At 39.8% G+C, this 25,051-nt stretch overlaps 1 protein-coding gene across 1 annotated transcript in view; it reads left to right on the top strand.

Moving 5' to 3' along the window:
- The window catches only part of LOC140244304 (rho guanine nucleotide exchange factor 7-like), an 89,630-nt gene extending 65,655 nt beyond the window's left edge, over window positions 1–23,975 (top strand). Inside the window, exons 15-16 of the mRNA XM_072323947.1 lie at window positions 10,906–10,999; window positions 22,368–23,975. Of these exons, the coding sequence (XP_072180048.1) occupies window positions 10,906–10,999; window positions 22,368–22,539 (266 nt within the window). The 3' untranslated portion in view covers window positions 22,540–23,975. The remainder of the gene's footprint in view (window positions 1–10,905; window positions 11,000–22,367) is intronic.
- The last annotated feature ends 1,076 nt before the right edge of the window (window positions 23,976–25,051 follow it).

Below are 25,051 nucleotides of genomic sequence, written 5' to 3'. Positions count from 1 at the left end.
GCAGCCAGCAGACCAGCGCAGTACTCACGAAGTTCTCGCTAACAGTTTGAAGGAACTGCTCTGCTTTAACAGACTGCCCCTTCCCGAGCCTGGCATATTCTCAGGTAACCCGCTGGACTATACATTATGGAGGAGAAGTTATGATGCCTTGATCGAGCATCGAGGAATTCCCCCTGGAGAGAGGTTTTACTTCCTGTTAAAGTATCTCACTGGTGAGCCGAGATCTTTGGTGCAAGGTTACTCAATGATCGGAGATGCTGCTGGATACAATGAGGCTAAGAGGGCACTGGAACAGAGATACGGAGATCATTTTGTGGTATCCAATGCCTATCGTGACAAGCTTGACTCCTGGCCGAAGATAGGAGCGCGAGATGCAACAGGACTGAGGAGACTTGGAGACTTTTTGAAGCAGTGTGACACAGCTTCTAAGTATGTTCCTCATCTAAGTCATCTCGATGATGAAAGAGAAAACCGGAAGCTTTTGATGAAACTCCCAGATTGGCTGGTCGTGAAATGGAACAGGAAAGTCGTTGAATGGAGGCATCAGTGGGGAACATTCCCACCCTTCACTGTATTTACTAGCTTCATCGATGAGGAGGCTGTGATCGCTTGTGACCCTGTTACTTCTCTTCAGTCGCTGCAGATACCAAAGGATAGGAGGAAGTCAGCTGTTTCTGGCTTTCAGCAGACAGGAACCCAGCATCGGAATCACAAAGATGGATCTGCAGTGAAAGGGCCACCTTCATGCATCTTCTGCAAGGGTCAGCACCACCTCGCCGAATGTTCCTTCTTCAGTGCAGAGACGATGCAGAAGAAAAGACAGGTCGTCAGGGAGAATGGACTCTGTTTCGGCTGCCTTAAGAGGGGACACCTATCAAAGGAATGCAGGAAGAGACAGACCTGCTCTTCCTGTAAAGGAAAGCATCCTACTGTTCTGCATGATGAAGAGTGGAAGCAACGGCAACAGGATGCCAAGAAAGAAAGAGATGTCAAGGAAATGCTGGAATCAAAATCTTGTGCATCGAATTTGGACTCCAGTCATTCAACGAAGTCCTCAATGATAGTTCCTGTGTGGCTTTCACATGAATCATGCCATGAGGACAGATTAGTATACGCTATGCTGGATACTCAATCAGATACATCATTCATTCTAACTGAAACGAAGGAGGCAATGAGAATTAAAGGAGTTGAGGTGAACCTGTTACTCTCTACGATGACCAAAGCGAATGAGAGAATAGCAAGTGAAAAGGTGACTGGTCTTAAAGTGAAAGCTTTCAACAACTCCAAGAAGATAATCAACCTCCCTCCTACTTACACAAGAGATATTATGCCAGCAGATAGACATCACATCCCCACTCCTGATATGGCGAGATCCTACCAACATCTGTCCAGGATTGCAAACATGATAGCCCCTCCTCAAGGTGTTGAAATTGGCCTCCTGATAGGCTATGACTGTGCTAAAGCTCTTGCTCCACGTGCTGTCATCCACTCCCCCAATGATAGAGGTCCATACGCAGTCCAGACAGACCTTGGCTGGACCATTGTTGGCACAGTGAACGAAGAGTATGCTGACAGTCATGACGATCCAATTGGTGTGAGCCATCGTACAGCAGTGCGACTTGTGCCTGAGGAGGTTCAGCTACAAGGATGTCGATCAGAAGTGATCTTCGTTCGTCCAACGACAATGAAGGAAGAAATAGCTCCCCTTCATGTCATCCAACTTCTAGAAGCTGACTTCACACCAGATAGGAAACAAAAACCCTATTCACAGAATGATGTGAAGTTCATTAGGATGATGGAGAAGGAGATCCACATCACACAGAGTGGGCATTATGAAATGCCACTGCCCTTCAAAGAGGAAAAGACGCCTTTACTGCCTAACAATAGATCAGTGGCCTTCAAACGTCTGAACCACCTGAAGAGGAAGTTTGAAAATGATGCCATCTACTACGAGCAGTACGTCCTGCAAATGAATAACCTCATTCATAAGGGATATGCTGAAAGGGTGACGGAACCAGGCGAATCAGGCAAACGATGGTACATCCCTCATCACGGGGTGCAGGAGCCGAAAAAACTTAGAGTAGTTTTCGACTGCAGCTCACAATTCCAGGGAGAGTGTTTGAATTCCCACCTTCTGACGGGTCCTGATCTGACCAATGCTCTAGCCGGAGTTCTTTGTAGGTTCAGGAAAGAGAACGTCGCTTTCATGTGTGACATCAAAGAAATGTTCCACCAGTTTCATGTCAACCAGGAGCACCGTGACTACTTGCGATTCCTCTGGTGGCCAAATGGAAACTATCATCAAGAGCCTGTGGACTATCACATGAATGTGCATCTGTTTGGGGCTGCCTCTTCCCCTGGATGTTCGAACTATGGCCTGAAACAGATAGCTACAGACAAGGCAGATGAGATAGGTCACGATGCGGCCAGGTTCATCCATCGGGACTTCTACGTTGATGATGGGTTGAAAGCAGTAGCTACAGAGGAAGAGGCCATTGAACTGATTTCAAAAACCAAGAAAATGTGTGAACATGGAGGACTACATGTTCACAAAGTCGTCTCTAACTCTAGGAAGGTACTAGAATCAGTTCCAGTAGATGACAGAGCTAAAGAAGTTAAAGAATTGAACCTTCTACATGACCATCTTCCTATCGAGAAAGCACTCGGGGTTCAATGGTGTGTTGAGTCAGACAAGTTCCGCTTCAGGATGACCTTCCAAGACAAGCCACTGACCAGGAGAGGTGCTCTGTCGACCGTTATGTCAGTGTTTGACCCCCTTGGGCTGTTAGCTCCCCTCTTGTTGCCTGGGAAGCTAATACTTCAAGAGCTGTGTAGGAGTTCCGCTGCATGGGATGATCCACTATCAGACATACTGCAAGCCAAGTGGGACAAGTGGAAAGCTGACATTCTCCAACTTGACAGACTGTCCATTGACAGATGTTATAAACCCAAAGGCTTTGGAGAAATCAAGAATGCAGAGTTACACCATTTCTGTGATGCCAGCAACTTGGGTTATGGCCACTGTACGTACCTGAGATTGACAAACGAGAATGGAGAGGTGCACTGTACACTGGTGATAGGCAAAGCCAGAGTTGCCCCAATCAAGACTGTCACTGTACCAAGGTTGGAACTCACTGCAGCAACCCTATCAGTGAGAATGAGCTCATTTCTTCGTACTGAACTAGATCTCAACATTGACAGAGAGATCTTTTGGACTGACAGTCGAGTAGTCTTAGGCTACATCAAGAACGAGACAAGACGATATCATGTATTCGTCGCGAACAGAGTGCGCCAGATCAGAGACGAATCTTCATCTTCCCAATGGAGGCATATCGGCACAAAGACAAATCCAGCTGACGGTGCTTCAAGAGGACTGATGATCGAACAAATTGAAGCATCAAAGTGGTTCACTGGTCCAGACTTCCTTTGGGAAAAGGAAATCCCAGACGAGACGAAAGAGGAAGCTGCCCTTCTCCCTAAAGATCCTGAAGTGAAGTGTGAGACCCATGCCTCTTTGCAGAAAGTAAACGGTCTGGAGCTTGAAAGATTTGATCATCTATCCAGCTGGTATCGGGCAAAAAGAGCTGTGGCGAACTGTCTTCGTCTCAGATCGCACCTATGGAAACGTTGTCAAGCACGACGGGACGAAAGAGATGGAAAACGTGATTCCAAGAAGGTTGTAATGGAACCGCTGTGTACCGAACTACTGCTCCAAGCGGAAAAGGAAATCATAAAGCTGATTCAAAGACAGACCCTTGGTGAAATGAAAGCAGTAGAGGGAAATGAACGTCACAGCAAAAGAGAAGGAAGACGTCGTTGCCAGGCCGCTAACCGTCTGCATCATCTTGACCCCTTCATAGATGATGATGGCATCCTACGAGTGGGAGGACGTCTGAGAAGGTCGGATATCTCATTCGAAAGCAAGCATCCTGCCATCTTACCTCAGACACATCTCACCAAGTTAATCGTATCCCAATGTCATGCCGATGTTGCTCATGGAGGAAGGGGTATGACAATCAACCATCTCAGAACGAAGGGATTTTGGATCTTGGGTTGCAGCAACTTCGTCTCAAAGTTCATTTTCCAATGTGTGACATGTCGTAGACTCAGACAACCACCGCAAGTACAGAAAATGGCGGACTTGCCCAAAGACCGTCTTACCCCTGCCCCACCATTCACGTATGCTGGAGTTGATTGCTTTGGGCCGTGGTTGATCAAGGAAGGCAGAAAGGAACTAAAGCGCTACGGACTGATCTTCACTTGTATGGCATCCAGAGCCGTGCACATCGAAGTTCTGAATGCTCTCACCACGGATGCCTTCATCAACGCTCTGAGGCGTTTTATCTCTGTGAGAGGCCCTGTAAAGCAACTGAGGTGTGACAGGGGAACCAACTTTGTAGGTGCCGAGGCAGAATTCAAGCGGTGTGCTGAATCCGGTGAGGGTCAAGTAAAGGACTTTCTCCTCAAGGAAGGATGCGACTTCATTGCCTTCAAATTCAATGTACCTGCTTCAAGCCACATGGGCGGAGTGTGGGAACGGCAAATACGTTCCATACGTCAAGTCCTAGATGTTCTGCTTTATCAGGCGGGTCAGCAACTAGACGACGAGTCCCTGAGGACCTTGATGTGTGAGGCAGCAGCTATTGTGAACAGTCGCCCGTTAACCACTGAATTTCTGAATGAACCTACTCATCCAGCTCCACTGACTCCTAATCATCTGTTGACTCAAAAGACGAAGATCATCCTTCCACCTCCGGGAAGCTTCTGTCGTGAGGACGTCTATGCGCGGAAACGCTGGCGAAGAGTCCAGCACTTAGCTAATGAATTCTGGAGTCGCTGGAGGAAAGAGTTCCTTAATCTGCTGCAGGCGCGGCAGAAATGGACCAAGCCACACCGCAACATGGAAGTAGGAGATGTAGTGATTATCAAGGATGATAACGCTCCCAGAAATTCATGGCCTCTTGGAAGAATTGTTGAGGTATATGAATCGAAGGATGACTTGGTTCGTAAGGTGAAACTCGCAGTAGGGGACACGAAATTAGACAATAAGGGTAAACGAAAGGGCCCAGTGACTTACCTTGATCGCCCCATTCACAAGCTGGTTCTTCTTGTTTCTAATGTAGACCAGGAATAATTCCCAGCCAAAGAGCCAACCGGTCTGAAATCTAAGACTATTTGAGATAGACTGAGCCTCAGATGGACAAATTTCAGACATTTGTGATGATTTGAATTCCAATTCACTATCAGGAACTTAATTTGGTGAAAAATCCAATTTACAGACTGAACTCAAGAATACCAATAAGTATTTAATACATTCCATTGTTGTGTAGTCAAAAGATGTGGCTGTAGTGGTCGACAGTACAAAAACACCAACAAAGGTTTCTACGGGAATTATGTTTTATTCGAAGTTTCGCATTTTCGTTTCACTTGCTTCCAGAATTATTTCCATATGTGTAACTCCGATCTTAGTTCCATTCGTGATTTCTTGCATAATTCCATGCATAATTCCCGTAGAAACCTTTGTTGGTGTTTTTGTACTGTCGACCACTACAGCCACAGTGAAAACTCTTTGCCTGCTTTTTGCAAGGTATTTTGGATCCAATTCTTCAGTATTCCAGCAGAAAGAGGATCCATGTTGCTCACTACAACCTGCATGTAGTCCAGTCTATATTGGCTTCTACCGTGTGTGTATGTGTGTGTGTAACAGCTGTACATTTAGCTGTACATACACATGCATGGTGCTATGTCAGGTGCCTTGTCTAAGGATGTGCTACTACATAAAGTATGTCACTCTGTACAAGGGTCAAATTGGCAACAGGCTGAGTGAGAACAATTTCAGGTGTACTTTCACCATATTTCATTTAAGCAAAGTAAAACATATATTTTTTCATCATAATTTTCATTCAAATCAGTTGCCAATTTGCAACCAATTTACTGATCTAATTAATTCTAAAAGTTGCCAATTTTAGTATCCTCAAACGATTTTGCATAAAATAATTCATATGAGCCAATCCAACATTGAACTATGATACTTTCATCACAGTTAGGATTAAGTTTAGGATTAGGAGCAGGGGAGGGGTCTGGGGTAACTGTCCAGGTTGTAATTGCCCTGGAACCTAAACAGCAGATAAGACGGGCTGTCATATTTCTTATTTCCTTGATCCTTACAACCAGTCACTCCTCGGTTTGCGTTAATATACTGCCACAGAAATAAAGCACAAATTGGCCTAGTAAGCAGTCTACATATTAAACAATTTCTTCCCCTTCTGTTTAGATTTAATAGTAGAGTTACCCTGATGAAATGTGAAAAGCTAATCGTTGCAAATTTTGTCATTGCCTTTTAACATCCACATAGCATCAAATATGACAACCTACAAATGCACCAAGATTCTTTTCTCGGGGCTTAGGTTATAGTATCACTTTTGATATGCTGAGGTAGATAGATTACTTCGTGCTAGTAATGACTGGAAAACATTTTCTTTCAGTTGTTTATTTGTTTTTATTGAATTCGTGTAAAATGATGAGCAGTAGTAACAAAAGTAGACAGATTGTGTCACAATGAGTTCTTAAATTCTTACCGAGCAAAAATAATCCTGATGACCAAAACATATATCTGGAGAATCCCTCTTCCCTCTAAACCTTAATATTTCACAGTTCAAATATAGAATCCTATCTACTAACACCTTCAGTGTCCAACTTCTCAGTGTGCTTTACTAATCTCCCCAAAATATCAGCCTGTATATTCAACACGTTGATGTATGATGATGTTCATTTTTTCCTCCTTTTGTTTGTTTGTTGTTGTTTTTTTTGAGAGAGAGAGATGAAGAGAAATGCCCGATATAACGTTGTTGAATACCTCAAGATGGTCCAATCTGTTGTCATATATTTGCCTCCTTTCTTGCTGCTGGGAACAATTATCACATGATTAAGAGAGGGAAAAAATATGCTGCCACTTGTATTGTGTATGCAAGGATCCTAATATCATACCGTGGACCTTCAAAATATTTCAGTTGTTTGGTGCTGGTGAAAAGTTTTTCTTCTTCAGCCCGCCTTTTGTCCGCGGTGAAGGATAACCTAGTCTCCACATCATGCTATCAGGATTGTGCCAACAAAATCGTAATCCATTCTGGCCTTCCATGAACTCTTTCTTTTCCTGTTACTCTGGCTTCTAGCCCCCTCATACCCCTTCTTGAAGTTGTGCTATTAAATGTCCATGTCATTTCAAGTTAATTCATTCTGAGTGCTCAATCGCAGCAGAAAGGCGTTTCAAATTGTCATGTTAATGAAGACTGTGGACCTGCAAAGATTACAGAAAATATATGACATTTACCAAAGACCATAATCCTCCGCCAATGATCAGATATGCAGAAGCGAAACATGGGGTTTGAATTTCACTAATCATATTTTCATACAATTCAATTGTCATTCAGTTATAGCAATAAATCATCTTTATTTTCTAAGAGGTACTTTGTTGAATCCTTTTTCATGCAATACGTCATCATGTGATATGGCATTAATTTTCCCTTCTGCTCAATCATGAAAATACAACAACATAATATCCATTTAGGTGGGGCAATATTTTGTCAGACTACGTAGTGCTTTGTTGATTGTTTTTGTTTCCTGTTTATTTGGTTTGTTTGTTTGTTTGTTTGTTTGTTTGATTGATTTTATTTTTTGAGGACTTTTTGTGCTTTTTACCTTGTTCATGTATTAGAGGGTTTTGGGGTGATTTTTTTTTTTTTTTTTCTCTCCAGGGGAGGCTGTGAAATGTAGACATTAAACTGGATTTTGTCACTTTTTTTAGCTGTTTGTAGGTGGCTTGCAAGCAGTCTTTAGTGTGGTAAAAGCAAAGACAAAAATGACAAAACAAAAATCCATAATTTCTCTTTATTTGGGCCAGGATGAATTTCGGGCCTCGATATTGAAATAACATCCGCACGTGCCTTTTGCACATAGTAGTACAAGTATATGACACCATTTTCGCAACAAATCCAGCCGTTTAGTTTCAACAGTGTTGAACGATTTGAGCAGTAACAAAGCAGCCAAGCTTGATAAACACAAGTGGCGTGCAAATTGTAATGATACATATCAAGCGTGATCTTTATAGCAAGTAGTGGTTAACCAAAGTTTGTTGCTATTTAGGATTAGAAAAATGTTCCAAGTGTGTGTTTCCACTCATGTCTACCTGTGTTGTACAAATGTATGTTGAGTTGGAATGTTACTTTTTACAGACATATGATAAAGGAACAGATTTCTACATTCCTTCTTGCTATCTGTCCTGTACATAATGTTTTGATACTTTATTTGAAGCCCCACAGAGTTTACTCGGGCTAGGATGGTTTTCTTATGACTTAGTGAAGATACTTTGTCAAAGAGGCATGCATTTTCCATATTTAACAATGTAGATAGAATCTTTCTTTTTGTTTACCCTAACAAACGTTCAACCAAGAACTTCATACATGCACTTAGCAAAGTTTATATTATACACAAATTGTTAATGTGTAGTTAAATTGAAATCGGAATAAAAGCTCGTGGAATGCCTCATAAAAAGTTGTCATTTTTGTGTCGATGAAGAGGCTCAATGCAAGCCATAGATAGACTCACGCCAAAAAAGACATCGGACCATTTGAGTTGTTGACAATCTCATCATACCTGACAATTGATTTGATGACATCCCAATAGGAGCTCAACTCTTACCTAACCCCTTGGGTGCTTTAAGTGCTGATTGGCAGAGGAAACCCCATAGCATTGTACACAATGTCTAAAGTCCCTGGCTCAGAAAAGGTTAAACTTGCTCAGTGCATAAATGTCTGCAAAGTTATCCAGAGACAGTCTCTCCATGCCTCCAGCTTTATTCTATTCACTTGTTTAGAATTTACCCAGGAGAAGAGGCATAAACCTTGAAATCAACGACAGAACTCTATGATGAATGTCTTTCACAGACTATAGAAACATTTCCTTGTAATTTGGGAATGCACAAATGTGAAAAGCTAAAAACACACACACTCCTTACACACTTACTTGTCATCACCAAACTGTCAAGACTTGATCTTAGACTACAAGCAGTTATTGTTGTTGTAAGATAGATGTACATACATTGTAGTAAATGTAATGTCATTACTTGCCAAAGTCCACCAAGCTCCTAAAGCAGGTAGGAATTTGATCATTAGAAAGGGAGAGAAAATATGCTTCCAGCAAAGTAACTGTGCACTGTCGTGAATGTGATATTCGAATTCAGTGGTGTGTATTACTGTGATAAGAGTGTCAGGATGATTTTCATTTGTTTGTTTGTTTGTTGTTTTCAATGGAAAACAGTTGAAGTTGTGTATAATGGCATAAGGATCTTTTTAAGTTTGACTTAGGCTGTAGCAAAGTGCTAAATACTCTGTATGCCTTCCTAGGGGACATTTCATGCAGCGGTTTGTCCGACAAACTTGCCAGACATATTTGCTCTCAGCCAATCAGATGCAAAGATTTCAGTAGCTTGTAACAATATGTCAGGAAAAAAAAATCTGACAAATGCTTCATGAAATGCCCCCCTTATTTCCGTTGATGGGCACAGATCATTTTTCAGGTGCTTGATGGTCATGCACTGACTTGGACACAAGCAAGAAAGACAAACCAAAAAATCAAATCATGTTGTAAACATGGCATGAACAGTAAATGTAAACAGCATGGCTTGCTTTTTGCGCTTCTCCCTCTCCCACACTCATGTCCGATCTCTTTATCCCTCACGATTTAACGTCCATCCCTCTGACCACGCCCAGTGCTTCTTCCCCCCCCCCCCCCCTCCGCCCCACCACCACCATTAACCCCCTCCCCTTCCCCTTGGCTACGTGTCAGCTCCAGTGATCAACGCTCATGCTTTAAATGTGCACCTCATTAAACTCGAAAAGGGCGTGGCTGGTCCTCCTCTCTACTCCATCAGGTACTTGGGCTTCTTTCCACTTACCCACCTCACTACCACGTGACTTCTTGTCTTCTCTCCTTCTGGGGGGCGGGGAGGGGGGATTGGTCTCTGCTCGATATCTTTGTTTCATCCCAGTGTTTTGTGTGGGAAAACTTTATGGTTTTAAAGAAAACCAGCCTACTACCAGCAGTGGGTGCATTTTGTATCCCCCTGTAGAGAGTTTTAAGAGCGTGATGTGCAGGAGAACCTTTATATAGCAGCTTTATCCAAGGTGCGATTACCCTTAACTCAAGGAGGGACGAGGAATAGATAATGCAAATCTTGTGTGTGAAACCTGCCAATCACACTTCCCAGTACAGCCTGCAAAGACTACAAAGGTTACCGTTATCTTTGTCGTGGTCGTTGTAGAGTTACTTCGCACTTTGGAACCAATCTAAAACCCTTGCACCCATGTCACCTGAAATATGTATTGGTTTAACGAAGGGATGCCAGTTTCTTGGCTTGTTGTTTGTGTGTCTTCTTTTTTTTTGGGGGGGGGGAGGGGTAAGGGCATTGGCAGAGGGGGATATTCATTTGAAATTAGGTTTTCCTACAAGGGAAATTATATGAAGTGCCAATTTTTTCAATAGAGAATTCCTCCAAACAGGTTTGTTATTGTTGGATTTTTTTTAATCCTTGATCAACTCACCTTCCTTTCTAATGTGACCTAACCAGTCGCCACTTTAAACTTCTTCCCTACCCCACCTCCCAATTTTTTTTTTTTTTTTTTATATTGTAGAGTAGAATTTAGAGTTCTCTTCTCAACCTTTTCTGAACAATTAATTGCAGTTACGACTAGTATTACGTGGTCACGCTCGATTAACTTTTTGATTTTATTTTCGTTACCAGCCGATCCCTCACGTTTTTGGTTTTCTTTATTTCGTTTATTTTTTGATCCAATCTCTTATTCCCCACCACCTCCAACACATCTCTTATTCCCATTGCCATGACGATAGTTCCTGTGGAGGCAGCCCCCCACGTGTTTCTGGCGGAGGATGAGAAGATTATAGTGGAGGAGACGAAGGGATCAGAGACAGTGGTAGAGGAAAAGTGAGTCCCCCCGAGATTTTATTCCGTCTTCCTCTTTTTGTCATCCTCTCATCCATCCATAATCTCACTCTTCATCCTCATCTCGTAAAGACCAAGTTTCACATCTCTCTATTTTTTTCTATGTGATCTCTTTTTCTCTCTGTCTTCAGTATACATGCATTTGTGTCACGGCTTTTTAAAAACCTTTATTTGTTTGTCTTTAGAGATATTTTTAAGTGAAACTAACATCCCGACTCCTGTTTTTAACCCTCAAATGATGTTCTCCGTATTTGTTTGGTCTTCTCATCATCAATATTCACAAATGTCTTGTCAGCATCTTAATGACTTTAACTTCTCATACATTTTTGCAATTTTTGAAGTCATCAAACATCATGCATCGCAGAGCACATATTTACTCCACTGTTATATGTCAAGCATTTATATATTATCTCGTTATCTCATACAGAATATAGATTTGCAGTTTGTGTTGTAGCTGGCCTGATGGTTTGCATATGGCAGAAAAAAAGAGTGATTTCATTCATTTCAAGCCAAGTTTATCATAGCAAGCTGCTGCAAAATTTGCTCCTGCTAGCAATCGCTGGTTTGAAACATCTTTCATTTTATGTTTTTAAGTGAATTTAATATCTTATGCTCTCTTTTGCCTCAAATTATCCCAAGTAGATGCTTAAAAAAAAATGCTGTATGAAAGGTGGCATCTTAAGAGATGTTCTCTGTCGGCACATACTACTTCATGTAGCCTCATGCAGATGAAATCTATGTTAATAATAATCAGCAAATCTTTCAAAATCTTACACTGTATGAATGCCCTGTGTCGCACGCTGGAAAAGTGGATATTTTCGTGCAAGTAAGTTCTCGCTCTTAGCAAGATGAGATGAATTTCTTGTGTTTTTAGTTCTGCAGAATCAAGATATTAATTAGTGTAACATACATGACAAGCAAAAATATCTATAGCTTTTATTTTTGCACTAGTTTCTGGTCTCACGAAATGCTCAAAAATGTCCACACTGCGAAAATTTCCACTTTTACAGTCTCACAAACTGCCTCTAAAGCTCTTGTATTTGTATCTTTGGTGTCATAACCCATGTGTGTTTATGCCCATTTCTCTTTGACCCTAAAGGAAATATATACTACTATTGTATCCAACTGCGTCAATATCCACACCATTTGAATAGTGCCCATATTCTTGCTTGGAATTGAAAGATTGCTGTATTTTTCATAGAGTAGAACACTTAAGAAAAGTCCTAAATAGTGTTTAACAGGTTTATGTTTCATTAGAGTCTAGTTGGGGTTATGCATGTACTGAACCATGCAGGAACGCTGCATTAAAGGAAAAATCTGATGTTACACATTATATTGAATCCATGTCTAGGTGAATGCAACAGTTTTAGGGTTTCTTGTTTTGTGTGTGTGTGTGTTTGTTAATAAGACAGGCATCTTCTCAAATCATCATTTGAGCAGAACCACTGGAATATTGATGAGGTTTTGGCCTTGTGCATCTGGTTGGGAGATAAACTACATAAATGCTGTTCTCGACAATTACATTTCTGCATCGTCTGTGATAGTATGGACAAGCAAAATTGACCCTAAATAGCAAAAAACTTTGTTGAATATTATGCAGAATGCTGCCGACATATATATGGCTGTATGGGACTCTCCCCTTGTACAAATAAAATTTCAGGGATCATATTGCAATTTTCAAGAGTGATCACAAACTACTTTAGTCCGTCATGTTCTTTGTGTAGTATGGAAATTAAAGAAAAAGGAAATTATGCATTTCCTCCTGTATAAATAAAAACTTGATGAGAAACAAAGGGAAGTTATTCATAGGCAAGTGCAAGCTTAAAATACCCCGATATGTCTTTTGTAAGTTTGTTGTTACATATATTTTACCTGCCTGTTAGCTAACCTCAACCTTACTGCACATTGAATAACCTCGTTGGTGAAATTTCATTCTGTATCACACTCCAATTTGTATGTATACTCTCTATTCTTCTATACACACTCCCAACTGGATGCATTCATTTATTTCCTAAGTTTGAGTCAATCTGTATTAATCCTTGTGTATCAATAATGATTTCTTTCTTCCCTCCCTCTGCCCCTCTTGGCTTTCAAAATGTTTGCCCAATTATCTCTCCTATATCAACATCGTCCCATCAACCACCTCCTCCTCCTCCTCCTCCCCCCCCCCCCCAACTCACCCTCTTCCAAAATGAATACATCTCTATGTGCCCTTACTGATCGCCATCCATGGGAACCCGACTGTGTGTGTGCTGTGTAGACCCCCCAAACTCTGGCCGATTCACCAGGTGAAAAAAATGACGGCCTATAAGCTGGGCGGGGGTCTGAGCGCTCTCAACGGGGTGCTGAGAGTGTAGCGCCCCACCCCTCCCTCCGGTAAGGCCCCCAACTGCCCGTTTCCTTGACTGTCCTTGACCGCCCTTGCTTGCCTTCTTGTCCAGTCTTGCCCTCCCGTTCCAACTGCCTGCTGACCTGTTGTTGAGTGTTCTTGAAAAGCATGTTTAGCATGTCTGTCTGTCTTGCAGTCTTCTCGATCTGTTTCGTGCATTCCCACTGGACCAGTTTCCATAGCAACGCATGTCCCAGGATTATAATCACTCACCTGTGCAACAATGGTTACTCCGTAACTTTGAATGCCAGCAGAAAGCTTTCCCTACTTGGCCAACCGTAATGGGCTCACACGGGTAAATAATTCCCCATAGAGACGTGTGTTAAAATTCAAATTTCAAAAAATTCTGTAAAATAGCTGGGAGAAATGAGGTGTTTCATCTTCACTAACCTGAATAAGTGAGATATTACCTTTCATCCATCAGATTGCCAGGGTGGGTTGTTCTGCTCTAATTCCGTCCAGGGGTCCGCAAAGCCAGACTACGAGTTCTTGTCACTCAAAAAATCACCTATTTTCCGTACACGTACCCAATGAAATATAGTCCCCTCAAATTCCATCAGAAAAGCTTTCATCTTCCAACCAAAATGCAGTTTGTAGAGGAATTCATACTCAATATCTACAGCTTTTCAGTTTTTTGCCAAACTACATCATTGATTTTTAATTAATTTTTTTCTTCATTTATTTTGGTATCTTTGGTACGAATTTGTGAAGGGGTCTGGGACAGTCCATTTTATTTATAGGTGTGAGCCCTATAGTGGAGGTCATATTTCTTATTTGACTTTTAAACATCATAAATGTGTTTTTTATGATATTTGCCCCTACATCATATGAGAAATTACACTTTCAAGGATTATAAAGCTTCTAAAAGGGACACTTTTAGAAAATCATGCCCTTTAGGGTTTTTTTTTTAAATAAATCTTGCAGTTTTGATCAGTTCTTCATAAGATGAATACATAGATCCAGGCAGTTATCCTTGATTGTGGGTGTGTCATCATCACCTTATAGCCTACAAAGTACTTGATAAGACTTTGTTTTGTCAAACAGACTAACTTTATGCATTTTGAGCTGTTTCAGTGGTAGCCAAAACAAAGAAATACATTAAAATAACACAGTCATTCAAAGTTGTGTGATACTGATGACTGACTGCTATGTACTAAGATCTAGTGACAAGAACATAATATTAAGAAAAGAAATAGTAGCAAGGCAGAGTTGAGGAGGGGGGGGGGGGAGTAGAGGAGAGAGGTAGAGAGAGGGGGGTAGGGAGGGGAAGGGGAGGGAGGAAGAGATCAGACACAATACAAGATACACAATACAAGATTAACACAGTCATTCAAAGTTGTGTGATACTGATGACTGCTATTTACTAAGATCTAGTACCACAAGAACATAATATTAAGAAAAGAAATTATAGCAAGGAAGAGTGGGGGGGGGGGAGTTAGAGGAGAGAGGTAGAGGGAGGGGGTAGGGAGGAGAAGGGGGAGGGAGGAAGAGATCTAGCTGACACAATACAAGATACACAATACAAGAAGTCATTCAAAGTTGTGTGATACTGATGACTGCTATTTACTAAGATCTAGTACCACAAGAACATGATATTAAGAAAAGAAATTATAGCAAGGAAGAGTGGGGGGGGGGGGGGAGTTAGAGGAGAGAGGTAGAGGGAGGGGGTAGGGAGGAGAAGGGGGAGGGATGAAGAGATCTGACACAATACAAGATACAAAATACAAGAAGTCATTCTAAGTTGTGTGATACTGATGACTGCTATTTACTAAAATATAGTACCACAAGAACATAATATTAAGAAAAGAAATTGTAGCAAGATAGAGTTGGGGGGGGGGGGGGAGTAGAGGAGAGAGGTAGAGGGAGGGGGGGGGGGGGGAGTAGGGAGGAGAAGGGGGAGGGAGGAAGAGAGATCTGACACAATACAAGATCAACATAAACCAGCAGAGCTTGTATGGGATGAATACTTCCCATAGACTTGCATGTATTGCGTGCATTCTCTATAGGGCTCACACGGGTAAATAATTCCCCATAGAGACGTGTGTTAAAATTCAAATTTCAAAAAATTCTGTAAAATAGCTGGGAGAAATGAGGTGTTTCATCTTCACTAACCTGAATAAGTGAGATATTACCTTTCATCCATCAGATTGCCAGGGTGGGTTGTTCTGCTCTAATTCCGTCCAGGGGTCCGCAAAGCCAGACTACGAGTTCTTGTCACTCAAAAAATCACCTATTTTCCGTACACGTACCCAATGAAATATAGTCCCCTCAAATTCCATCAGAAAAGCTTTCATCTTCCAACCAAAATGCAGTTTGTAGAGGAATTCATACTCAATATCTACAGCTTTTCAGTTTTTTGCCAAACTACATCATTGATTTTTAATTAATTTTTTTCTTCATTTATTTTGGTATCTTTGGTACGAATTTGTGAAGGGGTCTGGGACAGTCCATTTTATTTACAGGTGTGAGCCCTATAGTGGAGGTCATATTTCTTATTTGACTTTTAAACATCATAAATGTGTTTTTTATGATATTTGCCCCTACATCATATGAGAAATTACACTTTCAAGGATTATAAAGCTTCTAAAAGGGACACTTTTAGAAAATCATGCCCTTTAGGGTTTTTTTTTTAAATAAATCTTGCAGTTTTGATCAGTTCTTCATAAGATGAATACATAGATCCAGGCAGTTATCCTTGATTGTGGGTGTGTCATCATCACCTTATAGCCTACAAAGTACTTGATAAGACTTTGTTTTGTCAAACAGACTAACTTTATGCATTTTGAGCTGTTTCAGTGGTAGCCAAAACAAAGAAATACATTAAAATAACACAGTCATTCAAAGTTGTGTGATACTGATGACTGACTGCTATGTACTAAGATCTAGTGACAAGAACATAATATTAAGAAAAGAAATAGTAGCAAGGCAGAGTTGAGGAGGGGGGGGGGGAGTAGAGGAGAGAGGTAGAGAGAGGGGGGTAGGGAGGGGAAGGGGAGGGAGGAAGAGATCAGACACAATACAAGATACACAATACAAGATTAACACAGTCATTCAAAGTTGTGTGATACTGATGACTGCTATTTACTAAGATCTAGTACCACAAGAACATAATATTAAGAAAAGAAATTATAGCAAGGAAGAGTGGGGGGGGGGGGGAGTTAGAGGAGAGAGGTAGAGGGAGGGGGTAGGGAGGAGAAGGGGGAGGGAGGAAGAGATCTAGCTGACACAATACAAGATACACAATACAAGAAGTCATTCAAAGTTGTGTGATACTGATGACTGCTATTTACTAAGATCTAGTACCACAAGAACATGATATTAAGAAAAGAAATTATAGCAAGGAAGAGTGGGGGGGGGGAGTTAGAGGAGAGAGGTAGAGGGAGGGGGTAGGGAGGAGAAGGGGGAGGGATGAAGAGATCTGACACAATACAAGATACAAAATACAAGAAGTCATTCTAAGTTGTGTGATACTGATGACTGCTATTTACTAAAATATAGTACCACAAGAACATAATATTAAGAAAAGAAATTGTAGCAAGATAGAGTTGGGGGGGGGGGGGGAGTAGAGGAGAGAGGTAGAGGGAGGGGGGGGGGGGAGTAGGGAGGAGAAGGGGGAGGGAGGAAGAGAGATCTGACACAATACAAGATCAACATAAACCAGCAGAGCTTGTATGGGATGAATACTTCCCATAGACTTGCATGTATTGCGTGCATTCTCTATAGGGCTCACACGGGTAAATAATTCCCCATAGAGACGTGTGTTAAAATTCAAATTTCAAAAAATTCTGTAAAATAGCTGGGAGAAATGAGGTGTTTCATCTTCACTAACCTGAATAAGTGAGATATTACCTTTCATCCATCAGATTGCCAGGGTGGGTTGTTCTGCTCTAATTCCGTCCAGGGGTCCGCAAAGCCAGACTACGAGTTCTTGTCACTCAAAAAATCACCTATTTTCCGTACACGTACCCAATGAAATATAGTCCCCTCAAATTCCATCAGAAAAGCTTTCATCTTCCAACCAAAATGCAGTTTGTAGAGGAATTCATACTCAATATCTACAGCTTTTCAGTTTTTTGCCAAACTACATCATTGATTTTTAATTAATTTTTTTCTTCATTTATTTTGGTATCTTTGGTACGAATTTGTGAAGGGGTCTGGGACAGTCCATTTTATTTACAGGTGTGAGCCCTAATGCAAGCAATATATATTTATGAGGGATGAAAACATGCCAAAATGTCTTCTTTCTAGAATGTATCAGAACATCAGTGCATTGTGTAGTGTCCTATGAGAAACAAAAGAGCAAGTGCTGGCTACTTGAAAGAAATATATTTTGATATCTGAGCTGCCTACTGCTACAACATGTAGCATGTTTTAATCATACATTGTATTTGTTATGCTAATTCTTTATCCAAACGAACATAGTATGGTTTGAAGTAAAAATTTAGTTTTTTCTAGTTATTAATTCAGCATGCTTTGTTTGTGCGATATCAAGAAAAAAAATATATTTCTTTTTTTTTCTTTTTTATTCTGTTCTCTTTTCATTTTTTTTTTTTTTTTTTTGGGGGGGGAGGGAGTAACGGGGTTTTCATAAGAATAGTATGCATCAGTATGATTCTTTACTTGTGGAGATTGACAGCTCTGAATAATTAGTACTAAACTTGAATAATTGCGCATGCAGGTATAGAGATTTTAGTCATCACGAATATGCTAAAACATGCAGTTACTAGTATATGTACACTTGTTTGCAAGTCAAGAATTTATAAATAGAATTGTCAGAGAACTCTGAAGTCTGCGACGCTGCTTATGTCAGGAGGATGTATCGTTATAGTCCCTACAAAATCAGGGATTGTAGCACTTCTGTCCTTCCCAACTGATGGTCTGCTAGCAAGACAAATGACAAAGTATGGGTGATGTTTGTGATACATGCATTTCACACCTGTGCAACAGACTGCTTGCCAGTGTAGCCAAGGAGGTTTGGTGCCCAGACTTTTATTGCATGAGCAGTGATAGCCATTTTTGCTTGTTTTCATCAATGAATTGAGTTGATCAGAATGAGTTGAGTGCTCAGAATGAATACTCATGAAGCATTTTGTTTATTTGTTCATCTTGTTATTTTTTATAAATTTTCTCTTTCCTCCAAAACAGAGGAATTTTCCATTTAGCCATACTTTAGCTTGATAGCCTTTGTAGAACTGCCCAGAACAATGTATCAGGTCAACTGTGTGGAAACTAGTGCAGATGCCATCCCTCAACAGATGTATGTATGTATGTAGACTGATTGAGAGATAAATAGATAAAGTAAACAAAGAAGAAATGTAAGATAGATAGGTAGGTAGGTAGGTAGGTAGGTAGATAGATAGATAGATAGATAGATAGATAGATAGATAGATAGATAGATAGATAGATGGATGGATGGATGGATGGATGGATGGATGAATAGATAGATAGATAGATAGATAGATAGATGGATGGATGGATGGATGGATGGATGGATGGATAGATAGATAGATAGATAGATAGATAGATAGATAGATAGATGGGTAGATAGATAGATAGATAGATAAAGTTAACCTCATCAAAGTTGACATCACACAAATTTTTTGTTTTTGATAGATATTTAAGTTGGAGAAAAATTCTATCCCAGATGGATATAAACATGTTAATTCTGCTGTGTGAGTTGAAATTCACATATGTCGGAGGACCTTTCTGGCCCCTTTCGATTCGACTTACATGTAGGTGGTAGGTGATTAGATAGGTAGATATATCTAAGTATATAAATAGATAGATAGATTTGGGAGAAAATCAACCCTTGTAGTTCTTGGAGAGTGACCACACAGGGTTCAAGCTGTATTATCACTTGGCTTGGCAAGACGGGTTTAATATACTCGCTATGATTCAGTCGATTCAATTCAATTTCTATTTTCCACTCATGGGGTGGAACACACTCATCAGCCAAAGGCTGGTTTTCAGAGTGGTCTGCTGTGGGATATTGTCTTTGTTATTTTTATATACAGGTGTATTTACCGTTTGTTTCAATATAGTAATGACTTAGCAGAATGATGACAAAGGTATGGCGTCAACAGAATTTTACGTTATATGGGAATCTTACTTTTTTTTTTAGAAAGGTTCATCAAGTCTTTCACTGAGATTTTAGTACCAGACTAAAACAAACAAATTCACAAACAATCAAATAAGATCTTATCATGTACATCTAGAAGGAACATGCCTGCTTTCGATATTTTGATTTCGTTGCAATTAATGATTTGTGTTCCCTTTGCATCTTGTAACACATATACATTGCAAGTAACACACAGTTATCACACAGGCACCCTTTCTTTAAATTCTGTGCATAACTCATTAAATAATCTGTTTTTCTTCTTCTTCTTCTTCTTCTTCTTCTTCTTCTTCTTCTTCTTCTTCTTCTTCTTCTTCTTCTTCTTCTTCTTTTGTAATACTTTTTTTTTCACCTTTTGCTTAATTGCTTTGATAAGGATCTTTCAGCCAAGTTTCACTGCTGGAGAAATGTTACTGCACACATAGCTATCTTGGCAAAATGATCAGTCATGGGCATGCACTAGTCTTGGCCAAGACTTTTATACTGTATTAATCCACATTTGTCAGTGGATTCAGACCCATCATGGGGTCTCCAGAGGGCAAATTCAAACATGCATCTTATTGTGTTTTTTTTTTCTCTCTCTCATTGTGTTTTTCTCTTTCTCTTTTAGATATATCTAAACTCATCATGTATTCCAAGCCTCTTAAATAATAATATACCAATTAAGTATATATTAAGTTTGCTGATTCTTTGCAAGTGAAAACTGTAAAAGTCACTTCAACAAAAACTAAGCCATATCTCTACTGATCTGCATATTTGCACAAGACATCCCAGCAATTAACCAGCATGGACATTGAAAATTATGCAGAATATGTAAATTACTTTGTTTGTGGGTTTGTTCATTTGTTTGTTTTTTGCCTCATTCCAGTTATTTCTCTGTTGCCTAATTTGGTGCATGCTACAACTTTGCATGTGTTTTGTGTTTTTTGATCTGTAAGTACATCTGTTTGTTTGAATGTTTGTTTGTTTGCTTGTTTCATTGCTCTCATGCACATCATGCATTTTCCTCACCGCAGGCATTTTACTGCATTGTTTACACATCTCTGTCAGAATTTCTTGTGTTTGGATTATTCGATTATTAGTCATGTTTCTTGCTTAATGTTACCATCAATTTTCTTCATTTTGTACTAAAATATGATAGGTAAGAAAAGAAGGGAGCAGTGTGTGTATCATATTTGGAATTACATGTTTCTTCAGAGTGCTTTCTCTGCATTTCCTGAACATATGTTAGCTGTTGATTAAATGTAAGGTTTGCTAATTTCTTTATGATTCTTTTTAACAGTTGTCTTGTGAATGTAGGTAGACACTTTCAGTAACATCAGTGATTTCAGTTGAAAAGGAATTGTAGCAGTATTGAAAAGGGAAAATTTAAACAAGAGAAGTTTTAATGAAGAATAGACTTGTATCATTTCAGAATCTTTTTTTTCCAAAATTCCTCTTTTTTTCTTTTTTCTTTTTTTTTTCTTTTTTTTTTTTTTTTGGGGGGGGGGGAGAATTTCTTACTCTTAACTCTTAACCTTTTTAACCCCTTCCCTTAAACTTACCAACAACATACCATGTACTACTGTTTTAATCTTATGTGTATATATGTTTGTGAGCATTTGTATTTTTCTTGATTCTTCATTGTTTTTGTTTTCAAGAAATCATAATGTGTAATGTGTAGCTACAACAATGACCAGATGTTCTCTTACAGTTGAATATTGAATGTATTTTGAGGATATAAAATGCCCGCAATGCAATGATTAGTTTGTTTGGATGATTGATATGCCCCTTTAAAATCCTTCTGACCAAAAACTTTTCTGTAGGAAAATAATATCAGACGTATGTTTCCTTTGTGAACTACCATTTTTGTGTGTGGTCCTATCCAGGAAATCAAATAACTTACACCCAATGGAGAAATAATCTTGAGCATTTGCAAAAAAGTTTTAAAACTAATTGTGCTATTAAACTCATGTCAAATTACAATTTGAGTTGAAAATTGCGTCAATCACAAAAGAACATCTGCAATTTTGGAGGTCATTCTTTTTCTATATTTATCGCTGTGATTGTGTCTGTCTTCGTCTTCTCTTTCTCTTATCTCTCTTGATGTCTGTTTTCCATCTATTCATCTGTCTATCCATTTATCTGTCTATCCATCTCTTCATCCATCTATCCATCCATCTATCCATACATCAATATTTCCACCTATCCATCCATCCTTCTACCTATCCATCTACCTATCCATCCATCCATCCGTCTCTTTATCCAATCTTTCCATTTATCTATCCATCCATCCTTCCATCCATCCATCTATCCATCCATTCATCTATCCAATCTTTTCATTTATCTATCCATCTATTCATCCATTCATCCATCCATCCATCCATCCATCCAATCATCTATCCAATCTTTCCATTTATCTATCCATTCATCCATCCATCCATCCATCCATCCATCTTTCCAACCTTTTTATCTATTTCTATCCATCCATCCATCCATTCATCTATCCAATCTTTTCATTTATCTATCCATCCATCCATCCATTCATCTATTTATCCAATCTTTCCATTTATCTATCCATCTATTCATCCATTCATCCATCCATCCATCCATCCAATCATCTATCCAATCTTTCCATTTATCTATCCATCCATCCATCCATCCATCCACCCATCTTTCCAACCTTTTCATTTATCTATTTCTATCCATCCATCCATCCATCTATCCAATCTTTCCATTTATCTATCCATCCATCCATCCATCTATCCAGTCTTTCCATCTATCTATCCATCCATTTATCCATCCATCCATCCATCCATGCAGTTATCTACCTAAACTTTATCAATCTATTTCTCTTTACCACCCAGGACCCTAGTGGACACAGTGTACGCCCTGCGAGACCAGGTCAAGGACCTGATGGACGAGACGAAGCGTCTCAAGACGTATTTGGACGACGAACGGAAGGCACGGCGGAGACTGGAGACATCCGTCAGACACTCCATCGCGAAATACGACAAGTTTGACGAGACAAACTTATGACACGCGTAGACCTAACTGTGGGAAGAGAATTGAGGGAAGAAAAAAATGAGGAAGGAGTTGAAAAAGTGCATTTTTTGTTTCAGCCTACAATTTTCCTCATTGGCACATTCTTTTGAATTTATGTTTGTCATCTGACCGTGGGTCCACTTGTGAATTTTTAGTGTTTCTTTAGCTCATTTGAAAGCAATATGTTGCAAGGACCAGTTAGCGTATTTTAAGTGATCTTTTTATTGGAGTTAGCCATGAGTCGATCACCCCTTTCCTCAGTTAATGCATAGAATGTACAGAATTGGAACGTACCTCACAAACTCTCGGATGACATTTTGCTTGAAAAAGCCGCTGTGATGTGAGTGGCACTTAGCTCTGTGATATGACTGAGTCTTATTCCTCGTTCACTACCATAAGCATTGTGATCGTGAAACAACGCAGAAGGGTGTAACTGCGGTGCATCGGTTTCAGTTGAGTCAACACCCTTCTACATTCAAATTTCATGCAGAGTTTGAAGGAACAGAACCAGGTGTGTTTGCATCCACCGTGGGGATCAACTCATGCAAGCGTTCCAGAACGAGCAAGATTCAAAGAAATGTATGCTTAAAAGTTGGACAATTTGCTTGATCTGTTACCTTTTATTCCGTGTCACTGTTTCCACAATTTTACATTTCCTTCGGCTGTGAAATTTTCTTGCATCTTGTAGGTAGTTGTTTCAAAATTTGCAATAATTTTTGCAATGAGGATGTTCATTTTAGCAAAACTATTGGAGGCTGGGTGAAATAATTTCGATATATCACAATTTTTGTTATATCGGGGTCACAATGATTGTAACATGCACACAAAAGTGGATGCAGTGGGCTGACCGGGATTACTCTGTTTGAACAGGGTCGCTGTATCAGCGATATCTCAGTAATTCAGAATATCTGAGGGGAGGTCAAAGGTCAAATTTTGATGTTCATTGCATTAGCATCATATAGTCACGTAAAGAGTGACCACAGCATTAAATGGACACTGACTGTTTTACTTGATAATTTAATCTTTTCATTGAACAAGACAAAACTTGAATATCTGATGGTTTAAAGTTTTTACTTTGTCTTTTTTTTTTAAGCAAACCATACTTGCACCACATCTTTGCTGAACCAAACCACCGAAAAAAGTGAAAGAGTCTGTTTATTTTTTGTAATGCATATGTTTTTACTTGAAGTATCATGTGTTTTGCAATATGCTTCTGATGTACCATTTACTATGTGAATGATGACGTAGGGTATGGGTCATGATTGCTTCCCAAGACGCTTCACATATTGAATTTTTAAAAAAAAAAGAAAAAAGAAAAGGAGAAAGGAATATGCATTTCATTGTATCTTGGTCATCATATTTTGGATGTGGTTAGGGTGGGGTCGTTTCCCTGTCGTCCCACATTGTGGCAAGGGTATGGAATGCCAGAGACGCCAGCTGTAACTTTTTTTTTTTTTGGGGGGGGGGGAGGGCAGTATTTTGTACTCTTTTTTTTTTTTTGCCAAAAATACTGCAGGTTTAATTTGAAAGTTCTGTTTTATCCAATTGTATTACTGCACATGTCTACAGCAGGGAAGGTAAAATTACTTTTTCGTCATAAAAAAATATGCCTTTTCAGCCCTGAGAATATTGCATTGCTGTAACAAAGTTGGCATCCATGGATTACAATCACTGTATAGAGTATACCAGGCTCTGCTTTTAAGCTGCTTTCTCAATGCAGTTATATCATGTCAAAAGTATACAGGAAAGATGTGAATTCACCTAAATGTATAAACACACACAAGAGAGAAATTTTTGTCTCTGATTTCAGAATATCAAACGAAATCAAACAGAATGCGATTTCTTTTTTTTTAGATGAATTGATGCAATGTCAAAAATTTTGAATACGGAAGGAATTTCGAAATATGTACCCAAATCTGCACCCTCTGCACATTTTTGTTGCAGTCACCTATTTATCAGTAGTGCCAACACAAGGTGGTATGCATCGAAATGCCACGTGTAAATAGCTAGAAACAGCTTGCCATCAATACAGGAAATCGTTGCGAGGTGAAATGTATGTAGCGCTTTCACGTTCTTGATGAGTAAATTTTTTTTCTCTCTCTCTCCGAAGTCTTGAAGTCGTATCTCTGCAGACACTACTGTTTTCCTTTGAAATTCAATTTGTTTCTCAAATCAGGTAATCGGGACTGTAATAAGGACTGTTAGTATGTTAGGCTTGGTGCACCTTGCTAAACCCCATATTTTTTTTTACCACTTGGGGTCGAATACACTGTACCATCAAGTCACATGAAATGAGTGATTTATCCATGTAGTATACACCACCTTGTTCGACATGTCACATCGTTTTAGCACATGCAAGGTGGCAAGGCTCGTGGTAATCAGAGTTACATGAGAAAATGTACAGTCATTTGGGCAAGCCTTTAAGATGCACTTGATCTTTCGTGAATAGCAGCATTAACCCCCTTCCACCCCAAACAAAAGGTTGCTGCTCCCTGAGTGGTCAGTG

Source organism: Diadema setosum, chromosome 21 (assembly GCF_964275005.1).
Source record: "Diadema setosum chromosome 21, eeDiaSeto1, whole genome shotgun sequence".
Lineage (NCBI taxonomy): Eukaryota > Metazoa > Echinodermata > Echinoidea > Diadematoida > Diadematidae > Diadema > Diadema setosum.
The sequence above is the reverse complement of the archived record's forward strand: the minus strand, read 5'-3'. Positions and strand labels throughout refer to the sequence as shown.